The sequence below is a fragment of the Rhinoderma darwinii genome, chromosome 5 (genome assembly GCF_050947455.1).
Source record: "Rhinoderma darwinii isolate aRhiDar2 chromosome 5, aRhiDar2.hap1, whole genome shotgun sequence".
Taxonomy (NCBI): domain Eukaryota; kingdom Metazoa; phylum Chordata; class Amphibia; order Anura; family Rhinodermatidae; genus Rhinoderma; species Rhinoderma darwinii.
Genome location: NC_134691.1, coordinates 33026688 through 33041764, shown reverse-complemented (window position 1 = coordinate 33041764; position 15077 = coordinate 33026688). Strand labels below are relative to the sequence as shown.

Here is a 15077-nt window from a genome sequence, read left to right as displayed (position 1 = left end):
TAAAGAGGCTCTGTCACCACATTATAAGTGCCCTGTCTCCTATATAAGGAGATTGGCGCTGTAATGTAGGTGACAGCAGTGCTTTTTATTTAAAAAAACAATCTTTTTTCACAACGTTAGGAGCGATTTTGGTTTATGCTAATGAGCTTTCTTAATGCCCAAGTGGGGGTATTTTTACTTTCGACCAAGTGGGTGTTGTACAGAGGAGTGTATGACGCTAACCTATCAGCATCATGCACTCCTCTCCATTCATTTACACTGCACTAGCGATATAGATATATCACTATGTGCAGCCTCATACACAAACCCTAACATTACTACATTGTCCTGATAATGAATACACATGACCATCCAGCCTGGACGTCATGTGTACTCAGAATCCTGACACTTCTGAATCTTTTTTGTGAGATTCCGGCAAGTGAAACCAAATCTCGCGAGATTACGGAGCTAAACGAGATTTGATTTCACTTGCCGGAAAATCACAGAAAAGATTCAGAAGTGTCAGGATTCTGAGTACACATGACGTCCAGGCTGGATTTCATGTGTATTCATTATCAGGACAATAATGTTAGGGCTTGTGTATGTAGCTGCACATAGTGATATAACTATATCGCTAGTGCAGTGTAAATGAATGGAGAGAAGAAGTGGAAGGCAATGGAGAAACGGGTCCGCTGCGGATTAACGCTGCGGAGTGTCCGCAGCGGAATTCCAGAGCAATTCCGCCACGTGGGGCTTTGCCCTTATGTGTGCTGCGGATGCGTATTGGTTTTTTAACATGACATTTCTTCATTCTGGCTGGACCTATGTATTTCTAGGTCTACAGCCAGACTGAGGAAGTCAATGGGGCTCCCGTAATTACGGGTGACTAGGTGTGCACCCATAATTACGGGTGACTACGTGTGTGCATGGGAGCGTTGCTAGGCGACTTCAGTAAATAGTCACTGTCCAGGGTGCTGAAAGAGTTAAGCGATCGGCAGTAACTGTTTCAGCACCCTGGACAGTGACTACCGATCACAATATACATCAACCTGTAAAAAAAAAAGAAGTTCATACTTACCGAGAACTCCCTGCTTCTTTCTCCAGTCCGGCTTCCCAGGATGACATTTCAGTCTAAGTGACGGCTGCAGCCAATCACAAGCCAATCACAGGCTGCAGCGGTCACATGGACTGCCGCGTCATCCAGGGAGGTTGGGCTGGATGCCGAAAGAGGGACGCGTCACCAAGACAACGGCCGGTAAGTATGAAATTATTTTACTTTCACTAGGGAAAGTGCTGTCCCTTCTCTCTATCCTGCACTGATAGAGAGAAGGGAAGTACTTTCACCTCAATACGCAATGGCCAGTCCGCATCAATTTAAGGAAACATTTTGGGCAGATCCGCCACAGAATCTGCAACGCAGATTCTGTGCGGCATTGATGCGGACAGTTGCGTAAGAAATACGCCACGTGGGCCATGCCCTAACATGTACATGACATCTGCGGACTTCATTGAGGAATTTAGAATCTCCATTGAAGTCAATGGAGAACTTCCGCAATGAGTCCGCAACCAGTCCGCCACACGTCCGCAACATCCATTGTATGCTGCGGACACCAAATTCCGCACCGCAGCCTATGCTCCGCAGCGGAATTTTCCGCCTCGTCTAAACAAAGCCTACGAGTGGACACATCGGTATACTGCAGTTTACCCCCGTTCATGTGATCCTCCTTCTGCTGATTGGTGGGGATCCCCGAGGACAGGACTAAGGACTTCAAGAAACGCATCTGATGTTTGTAAAACCACAATGAAATATATCAGTTTATATTCAGAACAAAGTAAAAATAAGGGTTAATAAAAAGCCCTGCAGCTTTCACATGGTCATCAGAAGAATTCTTGTCACTTTTAACTTCCTACGTTAAACTGGTAACTTTCGGATGTTATGGTGACAGCTGTGTTATACTGATATTATGTCTTTGTTTCTAAAGATACAGTCAAAAGTAAGAGCTTCATTTTTTTCCATTTTAAAGCTTTTTTCCTAAATGGTGTAAATTATGACACAGACTTACATATTGGACACCTTTCTACAGAGATATTGTAGAGCAACTTTCAAGTATATTGCCTAGTTTACCACACTTTGGATTTACATGAAACGGGAAGTGAACGCTATTGATTTCCCCAAAACAAAATACAAGAAGATTTCATTACGTGCAAACATAAAAAAAATAAACTACATACAGATCTATATCTTCTGAAGTTAATATTGGCATTAGGGCATCCTGTGCATGGTTATGTTATATACAAAAAATTCTCTGGTAAAAGGTAACGGGTCCACATTTGTGCTTTCCTCTTTTCTGTAATTTGTTAGAATGTTCTGGTTTATATTATAGCAAATAACCAAATGTAAATGGTCAACATAACAAATGAATATATGTAAATCAATAACAAGACATATATACACACACACACACACACACACACACACACACACACACACATCATATGGGTCCATTATATAATTCTATAACATCATATGGGTCTATAATTTAGGTTCTATAGCATTATATGGGTCCATTGTCTAAGTTCTATAACATCATATGGGTCTATAATTTAGGTTCTATAGCATTATATGGGTCCATTATCTAATTCTATAACATCATGTGGTCTATTATCTAGGTTCTATAGCATCATATGATTCCATTGTCTAAATTCTATAACATCATATGGATACATTATCCAAGTTTTATAGCACCATATGGGTCCAAATGTCCATCATAACATAACGCATTATATAAACTCATATGTCTATAAATACCCAAGGTGCAGAGCATCATATGATTTTTTCCCTTCTAGATATATATGGACTCCTGTCTTTAAAAATATCTATATAGAAAAAATCATATGGACCTTTTTTTATACTTGACATTTTAAGCGAAGCAGAATAATATTAGCTATATCAAACTTTAAAATAACACTTTTGTATCACAGCGTTTGTCATTTGTCCATATTTTACAAGCAATTAATATTTTGTAATTTTGTAAAGAAAATATTTTCTTACCTTCATAATATATTTTGAAGCCATGTGCACTAACTGCAAAGTCACTGGTCAAGCGTAGTGAAAATACAGATCCCGTACTTGTTACAGGTGGAGGGAGATGAAATCCTGTTAGCCTGAAATATAAATGTAATACAAGTTTAGAATCCAATTGTTGTAAATGATCCAGTGTAGATTAATAATTGTATACAGTCATGGTGTATAGTATATTACAATTGTATTTCAATTTCTTATAACCCCTTCCCTACATTTGACACCATAGTTGGGAGGGGGGAGTATGGAGCTGCTCACTGCGACCCTGGCATTTATGGCATTAGACAGAGGGGAGGACCCCTCTGTCACCACATTGGCGATCCCGGATCATAGAAACTCAAGTTCATTCATCATTCATACAATAGACTTTGCTTATAGATAGGAGAAATAGAACCCAAATTAATAATAATGTCCACATTTTACGGATAGAATAGAAAAGAAGATTCTAAGCATTTACTATTACGCCATGCAATGAAACACTTTTGGATGTAAGAGCTTACAATCTGCACAAAACTGAGGTTTCTTACAGAAAACACATAACTATTTTGTTTTTAGGCCATTCACTATTTAGCGGTCATCATATTTATAGTGAATTTACATGTGTTGGGATAACAAATATGTACAGTATATATTTATTAATTTTATAGACTTTTAATTAATGAAAATTCTTTATAAAAAAATGGTATTTATTGTCTTTTTTTATTTTATATATATATATATATATATATATATATATATATATATTTATACATGTGTGTATATGTATATATATATATATATATATACACACACACACATATATATATATATACTGTATATATAAAATTATGTATGAATATATGTAGTTGGCAGCAGTATAGAGCAAGTAACAGCCCCAGGACTATTGATGGAGAGATGTTGGTTTATTCACCACAGAGTGAGCGACATTTCAGTTCACATCAAAACCTTTCTCCTATATATATATATATATATATATATATATATATATATATATATATATATACTTAAACATTGTTTTTGAAAAAAAAAATTGTTAGGGGACTTGAACTGTTATACATTTACTTTTACCTAGGATTTAATGTCGTTGGTGGGTACAGCACATACTCGTGCGTGGGAATGCAGTAAAATATCACTTGCCCTATGTACATGTACGTGATATTGTGGGATGGGGATAATAATGACTCTACTTTTATTAACATCATTATTATCAGTTACTGTGTTGTTGCAAATATTCTGAAAATCTAAATAGCCATTCAGAACCTATGACAGCCAAAATGTTACTATTGTAAATTATATTGCCTTTATGTGTTTTCATGTTTTGTTAGGTTGGATTTACGCACACAGTTTTTAATGTCGTCTTTTGAGCCAAACACAGGGGTATGTACAAAAGATAAGATAAGTGTAAGGCTGGCTTCACACGAGCATGTTCGGTCCATAAAGGACGGAACGTATTTTGGCCGCAAGTCCCGGACCAAACACACTGCAGGGAGCCGGGATCCTAGCATCATAGTTATGTACGATGCTAGGAGTCCCTGCCTCGCTACGGGGCAACTGTCCCGTACTGTAATCATGTTTTCAGTACGGGACAGTAGCTCCATGGAGAGGCAGGGACTCCTAGCGTCGTACAAAACTATGATGTTAGGAGCCCGGCTCCCTGCAGTGTGTTCGGTCCGGGGACTTGCGGCTGAAATACGTTCCGTCCTTTACGGACCGAACATACTCGTGTGAATCCAGCCTTAGTCTTCTTACTATACTTTAAAATCAACTTCTGGGTTTTGCAAAAACAAACTGCACCAAAAACGGCATAAAGAATTGCATGTGTGAATGCTGTCTTACCATCACTATATACAGATGAAGTTTGGACAACATGGTTTAATAGCAGTCACAAATGCAGTTATGCTTTTCCCCTGCTCTGTATGAACAACCTTTTAAGGTTCCTCACAGCTAAACTATGGTACAATCTTTCTTGTCCTTCTTGTTCCTAAGAACCAATATCATGAACAACATTGTGACTCATGGAAAGGTATAACTAAGTTTATATAATTTGTATGCATCCCATAAAATGTTTCGGCTCATCAGCAGCTCTCTGGCTCTGGGCACTCTACTTCACTTAGTGATTTACTACAGTTCCTTATATCACGGGAACATAAAGGATATAAGGAATGATGTAATTTGCATTTCAGAGAATTACATGTCATCCTTTTCTTGTCTGTGAGACAGTGCTATTTAATGGGAATATGTATAAATTCTGTTTTAAGAAGCCTTATCTTGTAAATTATTTATAAAATAATTATGTACTGTATAATGTAAAGAAATGAATAAAAGAACAAAATTAGGGTAGGGAATGAGCTGACTTGGAGTGTGTTGCATTTCTTTAAGGCTGCATTCTGTCGGCTGTAATATGGTCGCATTTTAGTGCCTCTATTATGGTCACAAGATCTGGACGCCCTGCAGTTCTACTGAAATAAGCTTGGATCACTACAGGTTTCTATGGTTATCTACATTCGGCTTCATAGTACGGTTAAAAAAAAATGCATATGTCCATCAGAGGAACTATGACCAGTCCAGTTCTTGTGGCCATAAAACAGATATTACAACGTGTCAATATTACAACTGTCTGAATGCAGCCTAAGGCCGGATTCACACGAGAGTGTTCGGTCCATGATATACGGACCGTATGCTGGCAGTATTTCCCGGACTGCACACACTTCAGGGTGCCAGGCTCCTAGCGTCATAGTTATCTATGATCCTAGGAGTCCCTGCCTCGCTGCGGGAAAACTGTACCGTACTGTAATCATGTTTTCAGTACGGGACCGTTTTCCTGCAGCAAGGCAGGGACTCCTGGCATCATACATAACTCTGATGCTAGGAGCCCGGCTCCCTGCAGTGTGCTCGGTCTGGAAAATACTGCCGACATACAGTCCGTATATCATGGACCGAACATGCTCGTGTAAATCTGGCCTAAATCTGTTTCTCTATGTGGGAACATATGCCTTTATGTATTCAATTTTGTTCTAACCTATATCATTTCAAATTGCAGTCGCAACAAGAAAATAACAATACTTGATTGATTTTCTTTTGGGGAAACCAGCCAACAAGCATTTTTTACATTCTGTTATTTTAAAGCTTTGCTACTCTGGAAGACAAATATTTATCATCTTAACAACAGTAGCGCCAGACAATAGCAGGTGAAATTCATCAAAATGTTCAGGTAACTTATCATGTCTTAATTAATTGCTCCCATTTGTTTTAGACAGTTGATATACTATTTATTGTATGTGGAGACAGGCAGACAATGAGAAGAAGTTACTAATGAATAAACACTGATTAAGTGAAAGTGGAATAAATGATGCAAATAAAAAAATATGTAAATGACCTCTAATATAGGGTTCATTAACTGCTGACCAAGCTCTATTTATGTATCCCTATTTTGTTGCACTAACTTGGTTAAGGGGGGAATTCCACTAATACATAGGAAGCTGTTGATGTGTATTAGAAGTAGTGCAGCCAGCAATAGTGTGTAAAACAATCCTCCCTCTGATGGCTTCTGTTCATGTTCTTTCTATATAACTGTGCTGAATAGGCAGGCTCTTCTTATTTTTTCTTGTGGGCTCCGAGACAATCAGGACACTCCTCCTGTATGTCCCTCCCTCACAGATACTGATAGAGAGATGCTGCAGCTGCATCCTCTTCCCTGTCTTCTATCTACTGATTATGTAAATTATTTAAAACATGTCTGATGATTTTTTTTTTCCTAATGATGAATTAATTTACATTTAGTTAATGGTTATCTTGTTAGAAATTCTATTGACAGTGTAAAATTATTATGTTCTATTATGTGTGGGAAAATGTCTAAGAGGCTAGCCTATCTCTGAACAAGTCTATGGGGAGGAGCTTATACACTTGCTCAGAGATAGCCTGGGACAATCATATATATTATTGGTCAGCAGTGCATGTGAAGTATTTATGACAGTCCAATCAGGTAGGCATTAAAATCAGTGCTTCATAAACTCTGAGGCCTTAATGATAAAGTGCTCCCAGTTATCGATGAGGCTCGCTGGGCAATTTCGGACAAAGTGATTATATACTTTACAGATCTTTTTCTGGCTGCACCAAGGTTTAGAGGGGGATTGCATTATTACATAGGAAGCTGTTGATGTGTGTTAGATGTAGTGCAGCCAGAAATGTTGTGTGAAACAATCCTTCCTCTGATAGCTTCTGTTAATGCTCCCTCTATATAACTGTGCTGAATAGGAGGCCTCCTTGTTGTTTTCTGTGGGCTCTGAGCCAATGAGGACTCTCTCCGTGCTGGTCCCTCCCTCACAAATACACTGACAGAGAGATACTGCAGCTGCATTCTCCACCCTGTCTATTATCTACTGTAGCACATACAATTTTTCATAAATCATTTAAAACATGTCTGATGATTTTCTTTTTTTCTAATAATAAATGAATTTACATTCAGTTAATTGTTAGCTTATAGTAAATTCTATTGAGGATGTAAAATTATTATGTTCAATTATTTTGTGGGGAAATGTCTAAGAGTCTAGCCCATCTCTGGTCAGCAGTGAATAGGAAGTAATTTTGATAGGCCAATCAGCTGCCAGCATGAAGGGTAGGCATTTAAATCAGTTCTCCATAAACTCTGATAAGGCCTTATTGGTATGGTGCCCCCAGTTATTGAAGTGAATATATGCCGCAGAGACATTTTTCTGACTGCACCAAAGTGTTATTTAGCAATATGTTTGACTCCTTTTGGCTTTGACTTTGACGGTTGGTGATAAAAAGACATCACAATGTCCTGGCTGGTGAGGGCAAAGTAGATAAATGTTGGGGAGCCCTGATTTAAATAACATTTTCCAGGTGAGCTATATGTGACAGAACCCCTCCCAAATATTCTAGTGGCTCCATTTTTATTTAGCAACATTGATGAGACTCATATGGTACTTGTTAGGCTGGGTTCACACACCCTATTTACGGATGTAATTCGGGCATTATAGCCCCAAATTACATCCGAAAATGCATCTCAAACGCGTCAGCAAACATCTGCCCATTCATTTGAATGGGTCTTACGATGTTCTGTGCCGACGGTAAATTTTTTTACGCGCCACTGTCAAAAGGCGGCACGTAAAAATGACGCCCGCATCAAAGAAGTGCATGTCACTTCTTCAGACGTAAATGGAGCCGTTTTCCATGGACTCCATGGAAAAACAGCTCCAATTACGTCCATAATGGACGCAGCTAAAGACGCCTGCACATGCCATTACGGCTGAAATTACGGTGCTGTTTTCTCCTGAAAACAGCACCGTAATTTCAGCCATAACGTACACTGCCGTGTGAACATACCCTAATAAGTAATTCAGACATTAATGAAGGAAAGGGTTCTGTACAGTTAGAATAGTAAAACTATGGAATGCCTCACCAGAAGCAGTAAAAATAAAGGCTTTTACACTGGCCGATAAGCGGCCGGTACAGCGATCGGCGCTCTTTTTTGCCTGTCACACGGAGCTATGACTGGGGATGAGCGGTCGTTACTACAATTTCTCGCCCTCATTAATTATTATCATGTCGGCAGCATGTCTCCCTGTTTACATAGGGAGATATGCGGCCGACAACGTTAATCTTTCACTTTTTTAAAACTTTTGCTCGTTCATCTGCTGATCATTCCCCTGTTTACACAGGGCAATTATCGGCAATGAGCATTATATTAACGCTCATCTGCCCGATAATCTTCCTGTGTAAAACTCACTTTACATACAATGAGAGCATTTAAAAAAGGGCTAGATGCTTATCTAATGACAAATGGCGTTGAGGGTTATAATTAATTTAGCTATGAATGTTATATCATTAATCAAAGGAAATCCACCAACTGCTAGGAGGCAAAGTTGGCAACAGTTAAGTTTCTGGTTTGCCTTCCTTTAGGTCAAACAGCTAGGTCTGCAAAAGGTTACATTTGATGGACATTGTCTTTCTTAAACCTATGTAACTTTAAGTAATTAAATCTCTGAGTGCAGAGTATATTTATCATACCAATGTTATATACCAAACTTACCCTTCATTTATCATATCTACATCTACCATATCTAAAAGGGCTGGTGCAAAAAATAAAAAAATAGCATTTTTCAGATGCTTTTTTCAATATTTGTTTTTCATCTTTTTGTATCATAAAACTATTATCTCCACCTTAAAGGAACAGTGTCATCACAATTTTTTTTTTCATATGTTAAAGATGTTAGTGCTTTATTAAAAACGTTTATATTTATTTGTGTGTTTGTGTTTTACTTTTTCTTATTTTTACACTTTTTCTTCCCTATGGGGGCTGCCATTTTTTGTTCCATTTCTGTATGTGTCGATTAACGACACATACAGACATGGAATACGGCAGCCACAGTCCCATAGGGACTGCGAACGGCTCCCGTCCCATCCACTTCTGTGTACGCCGTCTGTGTGGGAACTGCGCATGCGCAGCTCCCACACAGTCCAATTTGAAATTGGCGCCGTCCGGCGCCATTTTCCTGTGGACCGGAAGTCGCGGCCGGACAGTAAGATTACTACTTCCGGTCGCGGCTTCCGGACTTGTGCACTTGGACCAGCGGCAGCAGACGGAGCGGACGGGCCGGAGGGAGCCGCGGCGGCAGGAGCAGGTAAGAGATTTCAATGTATGTTCGTGTTTGTGTACATTTACTACTGTATGTAAACCTACTACACTGTGTGTTAGCTCAAAAAATGGCGACACACAGTGTAGGAGGTTAGACCGTTCAAACCCTTCGTTTATCCCGGCACTAGCCAGGATAAATGAGGGGGGGATGCTGAGAGCTCACTAGAGCGAGGGCTTTTTACCCAATTTTGCAATGCTGCAATTTTGGGAATAGCTCCATCTAGTGACCAGCAATGGGAAATATTATAAATTAGAATCTAATTTATAATATTTCCTGACTCGTGAAAAAAATAAAAAAAATTTGAACAATGTTTAATCACCTACACACTAAATGTTTAATTAAAAAAAACAAAACATGTTTTTATGGCAACACATTCCCTTTAAGCCTTCATGTACCCAATAACACTGAAAATGGTGTGGATACAAAGCGATCCTAGTTCCAAAATCAGAAGCAAACTGGAATGATGTAGATGATGTAGACAAATGTAAATAATAATCCACATTACTGCAAAAGTACAGCGTATGACTGAACTGAATGAAAATAAATGGATCAAAGTCTGAAAAGAACCATAAAGAAGAAGTAGCGTAACATCTCCAAAATTGCTCTTGGATTTAGATACTATTGAGGTTTATCTTTGCTGAGTGAGCTGTAAGTCTGAGTGTTCTTGAATGCTTAGATGAAGAGTCGAGATGGGAATAAACGTGACATTGTAGAACTCCGGCAACTTCTACAGATTTTTTTTCCAGTATATCATTTAGCTCGGCACTAGGCAAGATCTCATGTACTTTAATGTCCAGTTACGAGCTCTTAAGCTTTCTTCACTGTATTCTGATGTTTACTGATGTTTGATAAATAATCAAGGACTTTTCTTTTTGAGTTTTATTAAAATATACTGTAACTTTATAGAAAAAGTAGAAGACGCCCCCCCCCCCCCCCTTGGTGATTTAATTACAATGCAAAAATATGCTTTCAATGTTATCTTATCCTTGAAAATATTAACTGTCTTAACCAATTTTGCGCGGCTGTGATTACAAATGACTGTTCCCATCAAATTTCTCTTTATGCCAATTTCTTTTGAAAAATTTAGTCAGGTCACTTTAGTTTTCTGTTTTTATAAAACGAAAAATAAAGATGACACTTTGTAACTTGCGAATGACAAATATTTGTAAATAATTCTCACAGATCTGTCTAAAAAATCTGTTTATATCCAATATACAGTATAGAAAATAATTATGACTTGAAGTGATGATCTGGGCAAAAGCTGAAAATCCAGCTTTTGCCCGAAGTGGAGACATCTACCCACCTACGTGGTCTCTGTCAATTGTGGGATCTACTGGTGTGTTCTGGCAAGCTGCCCCTGCAGGCTACCCCACACACAAGTTCACATAGGAAATAATTCACTATGCCCGAACGAAGGAAACGGGGAGCCATTCCTTATTCAGATTACCAAGCAGATAATGACAACCACTTCCCAGGATCTCTGTAGATCTCCTGATCAGTTGGGAACACATAGGTAAGACATAGGTAAGAATTTGGGTGTGGGGTCAACACCTTGGCTCTTGCTTAAATCTGAATTTTCAGCTGAGTGTAACTTTAAAGGAAAACTCTAATTCAATACGTAGACTCAACTATCACATAGTGTTTCTATGAATTGAATGTCTATATATATTGTAAAGGTTTATGCCCCTTTTAGTCACTGTTACAGTATGGTTTCTACATTGTAGCAGTTACTGAGTGGAGGGCACTAAGGGACCTCAATTACTAAGTGGGGGCACTATGGGTCATTATTACTTGGTGGGGGTCACTAGAAGGCAATATTACTCAGTGAGGCTACTAGCGGGCATTATTACTGAGTGGGGGGTCTAAGAGGCATTGGTATTGAGTGTGAGTCACTAGAAGGTATTATTACTCAGTGGGGCTACTAGCAGGCATTATTACTGAGAGAGGGACACTAGGTAGCATTTTTATTAAGTAGGGGAATTACGGGACATTAATACTGTGTGGGGGCAATAGGAAGCATTACTAAGTGGGGGCACTAGGAGGCATTTTTACTGAGAAGGGGGCACTAGGGGGGCAATAGTTCTGGGTGGGGAGCAATAGAAGGCATTATTACTAAGCAGGGGCAGAATGAAGCTGTTTAATGTTGTGGCCCCTTCACATGGCCACAGCTGTGCAGGGAACTGCAACCCAGCTCCTAAAATGGGGGTATCAGTGAAAGGAGTTATGTTTTAGATGGGGAGAGCGTACCAAACTGAATATTTCCCCTGGGTGAAGGAAAACCTATCTACATTTCTGCATTACATAACTGAGTTAATTACTGGGCAAAATACTTTTTCTTGAAGTTATCACCATTGCTCCACCTATTAAAATGCACAGTTTGCTGACTTTAGATAGAACACCTCTTGAAACTAAAGCCAACAGAAGAAAAGAAGGATATGGTTTTTAAACTCTATTGCCTTCTCTGTTGTGACATACAGGCGACTAAATAAATGATGTGTATATAATATAGTTGCAGTAGTGCCCCCCTAACACTATCTGTGACCTCAGTACGAAACTAGTAACCTAAAATGTACATGCGACATGTCACAATAAATCTAGAACCATAATAAAAGTACAAGTGTAATCTCAGGGTCAATTTACAATTCAATAAGGTCGTGGAAAAGTGAAAAGGGATGCAACTGTATGGGAACAGTACATGTTTTTTGGAAAATCCATTAGATAGAATCTCAAAAAAAAGGAATACAGTTGGCGACCGTTTAACCCCTTAATACCGAAGGTATTTTAAACCTTAATCACCAACGAATTTTTCCATCGTCGCATTTAAAGAGCTATAACTTTTTCATTTTTTTCATCAACATAGCTGTATAAGGACTTTTTTTTTGCGGCACAAGTTATATTTTTAATAGCATCATTTTGGGGTACTTAAAAATTATTGATTAACTTTTTATTAACTTTTTTAGTGGGGTACTGGAAAAAATTTGAAATATCGCCATTCTTTTTGGTGTCTTATTTTTTACGCCATATACCGTGTGGTATAAATAACATAATAACCTCATTCAGCGGGTCTTTAAGATTGCGGCGATACCATATTTATATTGTTTTTTTTTACGTTTTACTACTTTTACACAGTAAAAACACTTTCTTTTCAAAATAATTTGTTTTTGTGTCCTCATTTTTTATGAGCCATAACTTTTTTATTTTTCCGCCAATGCAGCTGTATTGGGTTGTTTTTTTTTGCGTCAAGACTTGTAGTTTTTATTTGTACCTTTTTATGGAGTATATGCGAGTTTTTTATCACTTTATATCAAATTTTTTTGAAAGTAGGATGAACAGACAACCGCAATTCTGGCATTGTTTTTTATTTTACATATTCTACGGCGTTCGCCGTGCTGTTTAAATAATGTCATCATTTTATAGTTGGGGTCGTTACAGATGTGGCGATGCCAAATATTTTGTATTTTAAACTTTTTTTATAATAAAGTATTTTGTAAGGGGAAAAAGTGGGTTTTTAATATTTTTTTTTACTTAAGACTTTTATTCATTTATTTATTTCAAACTTTATTGAACTTTTTTTTTTAGTCCCACTAGGGGACTTCACTATGCGATCTTTTGATCGCTTTTATAATACACTGCAATACAAAAATATTGCAGTGTATTATTGCCTGTCAGTGTAAAACTGACAGGCATCTATTAGGCCATGCCTCTGGCATGGCCTAACAGGCAATCACTAAAGGCAGACCTGGGGGTCCATTGTTAGGCCCCCAGGCTGCCATAGAAACCATCGGCACCCCTTGATGCACGCGGGGTGCCAGTGGGGTGAGAGAGGGAGCCCCCTTTCTCTAAAACCACTCAGATGCGGCGCTTGCTATTGAGCACCGCATCTGAGGGCTTAAATATGATCGGAGACCACTGCTAGTGGTCTCCGATTGTTGCCCTGAAGCCCGATGGGAAAAGTTCTTCTGAAGTGCCGACGTGAAAAGGCAGCACTTCAAAAGAACTACCCTGAACGGCAACCGTAAAAACGCTATACAGCGATCGTTAAGGTGTTAATGGATCAGTTTTTTTTTTTTTTTTTCATTAAACAGCTCAAAATGTATACTTTGCAAACATATATCCCTAAGGGTATGTGCACACGAGAAGTGGCCTTTACGTCTGAAAAGACAGACTGTTTTCAGGAGAAAACAGCTGCCTCGTTTCAGACGTAAAAGCTCCTCCTCGCATTTTGCGAGGCGTCTTTGACGCCCGTAAATCTTGAGCTGCTCTTCATTGACTTCAATGAAGAACGGCTCAAATTACGTTGCAAAGAAGTGTCCTGCACTTCTTTGCTGAGGCAGTCATTTTACGCATCGTCGTTTGACAGCTGTCAAACGACGACACGTAAATGACAGGACGTCGGCACAGTACGTCGGCAAACCCATTCAAATGAATGGGCAGATGTTTGCCGATGTATTGTAGCCCTATTTTCAGACGTAAAACGAGGCATAATACGCCTCGTTTACGTCTGAAAATAGGTCGTGTGAACCCAGCCTATGTTTGGACATGTCTGCCATTGAATTCCATTATTAAATGTTTCTTAACAGAAAAAAAAAAGTTATCCAGGTTGAAATCCACCAGACACAAAAAATACATTTTCATGGCATATGTATGACCCACAGAAGACTAATGGTTCCAGATATACAGTACTGGACAAAAGTTTTAGGCAGTTGTGGAAAAATGCTGCAAAGTAAGAACGCTTTGAAAAATAGAAGTCTTAATAGTTTTTTTTCATCACTTAACCAAATGAAAAGTGAATGAGCAGAAGAGAAATCTAAATCAAATCAATATTGATTTCTCTGTCCCCAGGGCTGACTGCAGATGGATTCCCTACTCTTTGATCATGTCACCGGGTTTCAAGTGACATGATCAAATATGGGAGTACCCTTTGATCTTGACCGCGACGATCAAAGGGTTAAACAGGTGGGGTCTGAATGATTTCCGACCCCAGCTGAATTCATCAGGCTGCGCTAAGATCAGGAGCTGTTAATTACAGCTCCTGCTTAGAGGATGAGCGCTCACAGGAGCGCTTATCAGCCTCTTACATAGTGCTGCCAAAAGACGTCGCTGTAGACTAAGCACCTGCACCGCCTGCTGTCAAAAGACGGTGGGCGGTCGTTAAGGAGTTAAGCTGAAGATAGTTCTTAATGACATTGGGTGTATGTTTGGGTTTGTTTTCCTGCTGCAGAATAAATTTGGAGCCAATAAGAAGCCTCCTTGATGGTATATCATGATGGATAAGTATCTGTATTTCTCAGCATTGAGAACACTAGTAATCCTGTCAAAATCCCTAACTCCCCAAACTTGCAAGTAACCTCCACCAT

At 38.9% G+C, this 15077-nt stretch overlaps 1 protein-coding gene across 6 annotated transcripts in view; it reads right to left on the bottom strand.

Moving 5' to 3' along the window:
* The window catches only part of CSMD3 (CUB and Sushi multiple domains 3), a 1175227-nt gene that overhangs the window by 926325 nt on the left and 233825 nt on the right, over positions 1-15077 (bottom strand). For all 6 annotated transcript variants that reach the window (XM_075825814.1, XM_075825808.1, XM_075825809.1 and 3 more), the window contains exon 3: positions 3032-3144. In XM_075825814.1, coding sequence (XP_075681929.1) covers positions 3032-3144 — 113 coding nt within the window. The remainder of the gene's footprint in view (positions 1-3031; positions 3145-15077) is intronic.